The sequence below is a fragment of the Tupaia chinensis genome, unplaced genomic scaffold, assembly GCF_000334495.1.
Source record: "Tupaia chinensis unplaced genomic scaffold, TupChi_1.0 Scaffold142716_1, whole genome shotgun sequence".
Lineage (NCBI taxonomy): Eukaryota > Metazoa > Chordata > Mammalia > Scandentia > Tupaiidae > Tupaia > Tupaia belangeri.
The window spans coordinates 5,543,353-5,553,946 of NW_006202562.1; the positions used below are offsets into that span (position 1 = coordinate 5,543,353).

Below are 10,594 nucleotides of genomic sequence, written 5' to 3' on the forward strand. Positions count from 1 at the left end.
AAACAACTGACCTGTATCTTTTAACAAGAAAAAAAAAAAAAAGCTTGGCAGAATTTCAGTTGGGTTCTGTGCTCAAATTCAGAATTATCATCTTAACAATATTGAAATTTCCAGTCCATGAACATTGTACATCTTTACATTTGTTTAGGTTGTCTTCATCTCAGCATTGTGTGTTAGTGTTTTCAGTATAGATGTCTTTTGATGCCCTTATAAACCCTCCCCCACCCCACCCCACCCCACCTCCAGTTTTTCTATAAGGCACATGCACTCTCTAGAAAGAGATAGAAAGAGGGAAAGTGAGGAATCACCCCTGAGGGAGATGGTCACGTCACAATCCTTTCTCCTCCAGTCTCCTCTCAGGATTTTGGGTACACATGCACATGTGCCCAGTGTGATTTTCAAGCCATCAGGTCAAGGACTCAAACTGCACAGCTGGTCATGTGAGACCTAGTATCTTAATCTCCACATGAGCTTATAAACAGTATGCTTTAATGTTATTTTCTATATTATTGATAATCATCAGAAATAGACTGATTTGAGGTTACATTGTATACTGCCACTTATAAAAATTCACTTATTCTAATTATATGTCTTTAGATGTTTCATGCAAATAATCATATTATCTATGAATAAAAATAATTTTGCTTCATTTTAAACTTTATATTTCTTTCTTTTTTTCCCTTTATTTACTTTTCCTTATTGTAATGATTATGAGTTTCAAAAAAAAGAGATGAGTGTAGACATCCTTGCTTTTTCAGATCCTTGGTGGAATACCTTTAATATTTCACTGCTAATTAGGATGCCATTTTTTTCTTTTTAGATATTGTGAAATGGAGGCAATTCCTGTCTATTTCTAGTTGACTGGGAGATTTTGTTCTGTTTTGTGTTTGCAATCATAATTGAGGGTTAAATTTTATGTAATACTTATTCTGTATCTGTTAAGAAGCTAATGTAGTTTTTTTCTTCTTTGTTCTGTTAATGTAGTAGTGTTGATTTATGAATATTAAACAAACCTTGAATTCCTATGGAAAATTCCACATGGTGAAGATATATTATCCTTCTTTTTATATTGCTGTATTTAATTTGCTAAAACTTTGTAAAGTTATTTGCATTGTTACTGGGAACTATTAACCCATAGTTTTGTTTTTCTGTTTGTATTGTTTGGAGAGGTTTTTTTTTGCTATAGGGATGTGTACTTGTCAGAGACACAGAGAGAGAAAAAATGAGAAATCACCCACCAGGGAAGATGGCCATGCCACAATCCCCTCTCCTCCGTTCTCCTCTTGGGATTTTAGGTATACATACACACATACCCAGTATGAATTTCAGGCTGCCAGGTCCAGGACTTGAACAACAATCAGCCACATGGGAGTCCAGTGCCTTAACTATTTCACTGTGTTCTGCCCCCAGTCCATAGTTTTTTATTATGTCAGCTCTTCTACCTGTATTGAATGAAACTTTCATTTGTAATATAGCCCAAGCCCTTGCTCTGTCACCAACCACAGAAAAGGTGCTTCACAAATAAATAATAAGAGAAGTCAAAAGACCTGGGCTAGAGAGCCACATCCATTCATTTAAATTATTTAAAATATTAATTAATTTTACTCATTTAGTAGGTAACTTTATTCTAGTCATGTGCAGGTACAGTACTCCTTCTTGGGGGCTTTATTCATCCACCACTTCTCAGTCTTCTGTTCTAATGGCTTCTCATGTCTTCTAAACATTGTAGGCAACAGGGTACAGTCCTCGAGCCTCTTCTCTTGCTCTCTCAGTGACACTATCTGATCTCATGGCTAGCAATAACATCTGAAGTGAATAACTCTTATATCTCCAACCTAAGCCTTTCCCCTGACTTTCAGCCTGGGGTAACCATTGGTTCCTCAGTATTTCACCACTGGATACCTATCAGACTTCTCTGATATAAGTGCATCTAAAACAGGACAAATGACCCTCCCTCTCTGTCTTTTCCATTTCAAGAACATTCCAATTGCCAAGCCAGAGTGGTGGCATCAACCTTGAGTCTCTCTTTCTCTTGCACTTCATTAACAATCCTCAACAAATCCTGTCAACATATTCCAGTTTTTTCTGCTACCATTCTGATCCAGACCCTCAGCATCTCTTGCCTGGAAGATTCAGTAGTTCCCAACTGGTTTATATAACTCTCCTTTGCAGTTTTCTCAACTCAACTCAGAACAATGCCTTTGAAATGTAGATTAAATTATATCCTCCTTTTCCCTAACCCCTCCAGAAGGCTTCTCTGTGTGTAGGAATTCTTAAAATTCCCTCTCAGTCCCCTCTTGGTACCTGACTTTGTCTCCTCTCTTAACCTTGCATTCACTGGGCACCAGCCACTGTGGCTTCCTTGCCATGGTATGGTCCTTAAATGTACTGATTTCCATGTCCACTGCAAGACCTTGAGCATTTGCCTTTCCTGTGCCATAATGTTCTATCAAGTGTGTTTGTGGCTTATAGTTTATTTCCTCACTCCTATTAGGTCTTTATTAAAATGTCACCTCCTTCTTAAAGCCCCCCTGGTCTTTTGATCTCATCGGAGACCCCTCCCCTCAAAAGTTCTTACTGCTCTCCTCAGCTTTTCACTTGAGCATTTGTACTACCTAGGTTACCATATGTTTTATGGGTCTATACTGCTTATTCTCTGAAGTCTCCAAAGAACTCTACATGCAACAGAATTAGGGATTTTTGTATTAGTAACTACTTTGTCCTCAGTGTCTATCAGATAATAAATAAGCAAGTAGGGGTCAGCAGGTGGTGTGGTGGTTAAAGTACTGGACTCCCACATGGCTGACTGTGGTTCAAGTCCTGGACCTGGCAACTTGCTTTCTCTCTTTTTCTCCCTCTTTCTCAATCTAGTGAGTGCATGTGCCCTGTAGCAAGTTTTAAAATAATAATAAATAAGATTAAATAAATAATTATTTAAAATAAATAAATGAGTGAAGGCATATGAGAATTACAAGACCTCAATCACAGGGAGCTCATTTGTGAAATTACAACAAGGGAAAAAAATTAAGAAAGAAATCCAAAATTAAAAAAGCACAAAAATGTTGTGGGTTGCCCACATGGTAGAAATGGATTCAGTGAAAAAAAACCAAGCTTCTATTAAAGATGTAGAAGAAAATTAGGAGAATACAGTGTCTTGGAAACAGAGGACCAAAAAGTTCAAGAAGGACTATAAAAAGGGGGCCCTGCAGGTGGCGGGGTGATTAGGGTACTGAACTCCCACATGGCCAACCATGGTTCAAGTCCCATATCTGGTGGCTTGCTTTCTCACTTCTTCTCTCTTAATGTACTGATTTCTATGTCCACTGCAAGACCTTGAGCATTTGCCTTTCCTGTGCCATAATGTCTCTGTCTCTCTGGTCAAATTAAATAATAACAAATAAATAAATAAATCTTAGAAAAAGGACTTGATATCTGTTGATGGGGATAGTCATCATTTCCTTGTAAGAGTTCATATGTGGAGCCAGTAGATGGCGTAGCAGATTTGGAGCCAGCAGGTGGCATAGCAGATTTGTCACTGGACTCCCACATGGCTGACCACAGTTCAAGTCCCAGACCCAGTGGCTTGAAAAGTCAGGCTTATGTGCATGTGTGCCCAAGATCCCAGGAAGAGAATGGATTGTGGTATGGCCATTCTCCCAGTGGGTGATTTCTCACTTTTTCTCTTACTGTTTCTGTTTCTCTCTCTCTCTTTCTCTCTCTATCTCTCTATCTCCAGTGAGTGCATGCGCCTAAAAATAAAAAAGTTCATACGTATCAGACCCATGGCAGGCACATTACCAGTTCCAAGGTGGTTTCAGGAGGGCGCAAGGCTGGCGATGTGTAACGAAGTACATAATCCACATGATGTAGGTTCTGAGAAAGAGTCGTGCCACTTCTGTAAATGATAGCACAAGAAAGTTAACCTGGGGGTACTTTACCACTCGGTTTTGCTTCAGAGTTCCTTCCAGTGAGGGAGAGCTCTGTGGGTAACCTGCGCCTGCAGACTCATCCAGGTCCCAGACGTCACTCAGCTCTGCTCATAGCTTCAATCTGATTTTTGCTGGTCTTTGAAAATTGTTCTTCCGGTTCCAATCCACAGGTTCCCTTTTTCGGGCCGCTGTTCGACGGCGCCATCGTGAGTGGGAAGCTGCTGCCAAGCCTTATATGTGCCACGTGCATCAACGCCAGCAGGGCCGTGAAGTGCCTCATCCCACTCTACCAGAGCTTGTATCTTTTTGCGCTTATTCTGTCACTTACTGACCATCCTGGAATGCAGATTCCTGGTAGTGTTTCATGAAAGGTAAGTATTAAGAAAATCAAGCTGAAGAGGGAAGAGAGAATTGCCTTATCAATCTACATTGAAAATAACATCATGTGGTCTTCATATCATTTACATTAATTATATTAAGTACAATAATTTTGTGTAACCTCAAGCTTAGGAAGAGTTTATTTTCAGTGTTTTCACTTTGGTTTGTGTCTGAGAAAAGGTGGCCATTGTGAAATGCTCCCATCTCCTTAGGGATTTGTCCCCGACTTCGGTCTCTTCCTTGACACTCCCCGATCACTGCAGTCCCTGGTGTATAAGGTAGAATGCCAAGAGAAATGTCAGGTCTCCTTCAGAGCACCCAACACCAACCAGAAGCAGATGAAATGACTCCCAAGTGCCAGCTGAGAAGTGCAGGTAGAGTTCTGGAAGTTCAGAGATGGAGAGGTGACATCTGGTTAGAAGGAAATGAGGTGTCATAAAAGAAGTTGCCCTTTGACTCACCAAGAAGAATGACTAGAAAGTCTTCTGTAATTTTCCCAAATCATTAATATTTCCCTCTCTAATTCCTAATCTTATCTCTAAAAACACAGGATATTTGCCCTTATGATTTTTTTTCAAGCATAATTGGCATACTGTAATCCTTAAATCCAATTTGTAATTATCAGAAAAAGAGATTAAGGTGAATGACTTCGTAAAATTGCTGCTCAAAACATCTGACCTCGGAATCAAACTTGGTATCTCTTTGTTCTGAGTTGGTCTGGGAAATAATCGAACACATGTTGTGTATGACCTGTCTATGTTTGCTTCTTCCAGCCTAACAGTACGTGATGTATTGCTAGTGGGTGGGGCGAGGCGTGGGTGAGAAACAGCACGTGCGGCATAGATACAGTTCATGAAAAATACCTTTCATTACAATCCTGGTCACTTTATTGACTGATATTCTGCCTTTAGATTAAAAAATATATATACATATGCCATGTGGCAACTTAGAATTATCATAGAAATTAGTAGTAGGAAAGAGCCATTAGGTCCCATCTGGTCCCTCCCATGGGGGCCAGGACAGCATTATTCCTTCAATGTACTCTCTCTGCTTTGTCCAGACTGGTGATGAGTGTTTTGGAGATGACATTTTTTGCAGTGGTTTCTACCATGGTGTAGACCTAATCTTATGGCTGGTGTTGCTTCAGCCTTTAGCACAGAGTTTTTAATCTCATGTGCTATTGAAAACAGCCTCTTGGCAAAAATAAGTGAGACAGAGGCTTATCAGTTTGCATGTCAACCAGAATGAGCTGGATTCTCGTCAGTCGAGCATGTTGGACCAAGGCAACAGAAATCATTTGCCAATAAGAAAATACCATTTTACATAGGTGCATTGTGGGCTTTTTCCCGTCACCTTCCCCTTTTATTGAACTTCTCATTATAAAGTATCTGCTTTGTTATTTTGTTGGACTCTGTTTCCTCCCATAAAAATTAATGTGGCACTAGCGCACTAATCAGGTTTCGGGAAAGCCTAAATGTTTTGAAAAGTTGAAAACATAGTGTTCAGCATCACTTTAAAGGTTTCTCAAACAAGTTGGGACTTAGGTGGGTGTCAGGCAGCCGGCCAATGCGCGTGAGGGCTGGTAAATGCCGTGTTCTGAAACACCTCCTGAGCAGCCGTTTTTAAAATGCTAAATGTTTTCCCTTTGTCTTACACACAGATTTATTTGATGCTATCTGAGTAAGTTGTTTAAAACAAGAAACCAACTGTTACATATAAGGATGTAGTCAGTAGGGACTGTGTAGTCATTTACTCATTTTTTTTTTTATTCTCTTTGAGAGGTGTTTTTGCTATTGGGCATGTGCACCCACTAGAGACAGAGAGAGAGAGACAGAAAGTAAGAAATCACTCCCCCCCACACACCCCCGTGGGGATGGCCATGCTGCAATCCCTTCTCCTTCATTCTCCTCTCAGGATCTTGGGCATGCATGCACATGCACCTGGCGTGAGTTTAAGCTGCCGGGTTTAAGTCAAACCACAGTTGACTATGTGGGAGTCCAGCGATGTTACCATTATACCATCTGCTGGTCCCCGTTTAACTACTCTTAAATCCAGCCTGCAGAAGGGCTAAAATTAAGGCCAGCAACAAGGACGGGAGAGGATGAGAGGAGACAATGAGGAAAATGGAGAAAATAGGAAGAAAGAGAGTTGTTTTGTGTTTTTATTTTATTTAAAAATCTACTAATTACTAATTTAAATATATATATAATGCACCTATGGAATTATCAATTGTTCCCTTATTATTTTGTAAAAACATCTAGGCATGCTTTGGCAAAAGTCTAAACTCATCTGATTATGTCATAGCTAATGTCTGGAATCTGCTGCTTCAATGAGATAAGTCTTAGATTTGAATTTTGAAAGACACTGAATAACCTAATAAATCCTAATTATGTGTGTCTAATTACATTTATTCATTTACCAAGCAAACATTTCCTGTGGACTCACAACCTCCCAGGTTCAGAGCTAGGAACCAGGCTGCAGCGGGGAACATGGCAGGTCAGGCTCCTGCCCATGTGCCTCAGGGAGCAGACACGCCAGCTCTGCATAGATACACTGAATAGGGAAGTTCTGCAGAAAAACTGCATGAGAGCTGGGGTGAAGGGCGGCCAGGACAGGGAGAGGCGTCTGTGCGGAGGAGTGTTCGAGCTGAGGAAGGTCGGAGAGAAGCTGCCCTCGCCCTCTGCATTCCCGGCAGTGGGTGCAGGGACCAAGTGTCCTGAGCAGAATACTTTGTTTCTTAAGGGATTGTATGCATGTTCAAGCCTGTCAGGGTGCCTCAAAGGCCCAGGAGCCTGTGTCCAGCAGACAAGGTGCTCGGGGAGTCTTAGGGAAGCCATGCTTCCTGACTCTCCTCATGCCCACCTTGGAAGCTCTCGCCATCAGACGGTATCCTGCAGTGAGCACTTCAGGCTGCCTGAGGCCAGGGCCAGCAGGTGGTCCATCCTTCTGAGCTCTCTCTCCACTCATCTTACTATTTTCACTTGCTATTTAATGCTATTCTAAGTAAAGAAATACTAAATATTTAAATTATCATCATTAATCTTATTATTCTTTATCTTGTACAATGGTAGTTTAATAAGCAAAAGGCATTTTATTCATATGTGGAGTCTCCAAAATTACAGTTTGTGTTTCATATTTTATACATGCGTGCATATTTTACCAGAAGAGTAGAAACACCACACAAAACTAACTTACCTATTTGTATTTCAGTCTTCATTCACATGTATTTTACTAACACTCTCTCCCACTAGGTTATTAATAAGTAAGGAAGAATTGACAGAAAGAGTCTAGAGTCATTCTGTTTACCTTTTCCTTCGGTGTCATCATTTTCAAAGTAAGTGGTTGGCTAATACAGGGAAGAAACACAACCACGCAAGAATAGTATAGGGTTCCTTGGCTGCTCAGGTGTCTTAGGGTACTATTGCCTTCTCCATGTTCAGTGGAAATTCTAAGTTAGGAGAATGTGGGCTCCCAGGGTGGCCAGCGCCCATGAACACTTGTCCCACAGAGATGACACAGTTCCCATGTGCAGATGCTCAGGTCACATGCCCATGAAGCCCTGCTGCAGCCCATTCCCCCAGACCCCGTTGAAGAGCTCTGTTGCTATACTATTTATTGGAGATGATAACCTTTTTGAGGCCTGGGAATATATCTTTTGGCTAAATCGTATTAGCACATTGGCCCTGCTGAGGTGGTGGAGGCCATGTAGGGGCTTCAGGTTTGCATCCTGGGTCTGTCTGCCTCAACAGGGCCTGGAGGGTCTTGCATGACAGTGATCCTGGCTGGTTACAGAGCTAGGGTAAGGAGCATGGTATAAAGACCCATCAGGTTGCCTGTCTCTTTCCTCTCTTACTTTCTCTTGAAGGAAATAGATGAATGACTTTAAAAAAGAAACAAACAAAAAAAAAGAAGGTTAAGGAATGAAGCAGTTAGTATTCATAGCCCTAGAAGAAAAGTTCATTTAAGAGACCAAAAATCTGAGAATTACTGTGATGTATTCCCCTATAGATACTAGGTACAGTGGTAAATATTGACAGTGCAAGGGACATTTCCTTAGCCACACAGCGCATTTTCCGTGGGCAACTCTTTATCCTCATTTTGTTTCCAGTATTTAGATTACAGTTCTTGAGCAAGACATTGCCATGTTGTTCTTTTAATCCAAACGTCACTCATTTTTTAGGTATCAGAGTGACTATTTTATGAATCAAAGACATGTTCAGACCTTCTACAAATCCTTTTAGAGAGGGAGCACTTGCTTTTTGGTATTGATGATATCTAAGCAAACATTGAACTTGATAACAAAGAACAAATGGGGACCAGCCCCATAGCGCAATGGTTAAAAGAGCTGGACCCCACATGACTGAGTGCAGTTTGAGTCTTAGCTTTGCATCTTGAAAATCACACTGGGCACATTCACGTGGGCACCCAAACTCCAGACAGGACAGAGCAGTGTACAAGTCGGGATTGCAGTGTGAGCACGCCCCACTGGGGTGATTCCTCCCTGTCTCCTGTTCTCTGGCTGTCTCCCTTTCACAAGTACACATGCCCTCTGGCAATAAAAGAAAAAGAAAAAGGAGAAAGAGAACCAATGAAATGACTTTGGAGTAGTAATTCTTTCTCCTCTGTCACTTCCCCAGTGAATGATTGGTATTTGGTGCCTTGAAGTAGTACCAGTTGGGTTTCAGTTTTACATAATATTCAACTAAAAGTGAAAATGTGGGAAGTTACATATGAATTTTGCTCAGAAATATTCAAGAAAATTTAACACTTCTCATTAGGCTGAAACTTGGGGCATCACTGGTGCAAATTTGCCTTTTGGGGTCATTTTGAGCAGTAAATCCGGCTTAGACTCAGTATCAAAGCAGTCCTTGTTTAGGGTACCCTTGGCTAATGGATCAAACAGTTGGAACGATATGCACATAGAGACTGAAAAATACCGTTGTCTTATAAGCTTTAAACAAAATAAATATGAGTGCAGTGGGGATGTGTTTGGAAAACATTCTCTGTTAACCCTGCAGCCTAGACCCTTGGTCCCTCCTGGGCTTCCCTGTAACTTCCTTAGTCACCCAAGTCAGATGTGTCAGCTGGAGCCTTCATCCTGGGGCCACTGTCTTCTGAGTGATAAGGGTCAGCTCACCTTCCATCTGCTTTTCCTACCCCTCATGGCAGTCAGAGGACCGCTGCCGTGCTTGGAGCGCTGTAAGTGGGAAGCTAGCCACGTGTGATGTCTTCCACTTCCAAGCCAACTAAAGATTTCAAAATGAAGCCCTGGTCAGCTGATGGAAGTTTTCCAAACCGTCTGAGCCAGGGCTTTCCTTCTTCTCATCAGATAACTTGTTTCAGGGAAAGGGTTGCCACACAATGTGTAGTGTGCCCTTCGGGAATCAAACAGATGGTGGCTTTATGAAATAAACGTCTACTTCAATAGAACAATAGTCTCAATGGCATTTGTCACCTCTGCTCTCTGGAACTATCAGCATTTGATGGAGAGAACTGGGGTGCCTAAGAAAAAAGTCATTTTGTACCTCCTTCTTCCACATGCGAAATGTAGTTGTATTTTCAATTAACCGATGTATTCCATGACACCAGAGCAACTCCCTTAGACTTACTAACTTCGTGGTTCTCCCGATTTACACAGCTGCAGAAATGATCCCCTGCCTAAAACTATAACAACCTTGCTTTTTCCTTCTCCAAGGGATGTTTATTAGTTTGCTTTTTCTAGGCAAATTTTTAATTTTTTCACTCATCTTCATACACTTCAGAAATCAAACCGTACCATAAGATAGGTTTTGCCATGCTGAAGCAGTTATACATCTGTGAGCATTCACAGTGTCCCTGCCACGTCCCAGGCACTGTCCCAGCCATTAGGAATAGAAACATGAATAAGATCATCCACGCAGGAAGGCAGTCTTTGCCCATGTACAAGCCTCAAAAAAGCAAGTCGCATTTGAGAATGACAGGTGTTCAGGATATAGTGCTACCTGCATTTTCTCCCTTTCTCATACAAATTCAGAGTATAGGATGCAGACAGACACACAGACACACACGTACATACAGGATGGAGGTGATGATAGCACTTACGGGGCCATGGCAGGAGTTCTCTTTTTTTTTTTGAGAGAGAGATTTTCACTGTAGGGCGCGTGCGCTCGCCAGACAGAGAGAGACATAGAGACAGAAAGCGAGAAATCACCCCCCAGGGGGGATGGTCACGCCGCAATCCCTTCTCCTCCATTCTCCTCTCGGGATCTTGGGCATGCACGCACACGCACCCGGCATGAGTTTTAAGC

The 10,594-nt window shown here is 41.6% G+C and overlaps 1 protein-coding gene across 1 annotated transcript in view; it reads left to right on the plus strand.

Annotated features, from left to right (window-relative positions):
• Window positions 1–10,594, plus strand: part of RALGAPA2 (Ral GTPase activating protein catalytic subunit alpha 2) — a gene marked incomplete at its 5' end in the record, with an annotated part of 330,762 nt that overhangs the window by 230,549 nt on the left and 89,619 nt on the right. Inside the window, 1 exon segment of the mRNA XM_027766356.1 lies at window positions 4,100–4,227. Coding sequence (XP_027622157.1) covers window positions 4,100–4,227 — 128 coding nt within the window.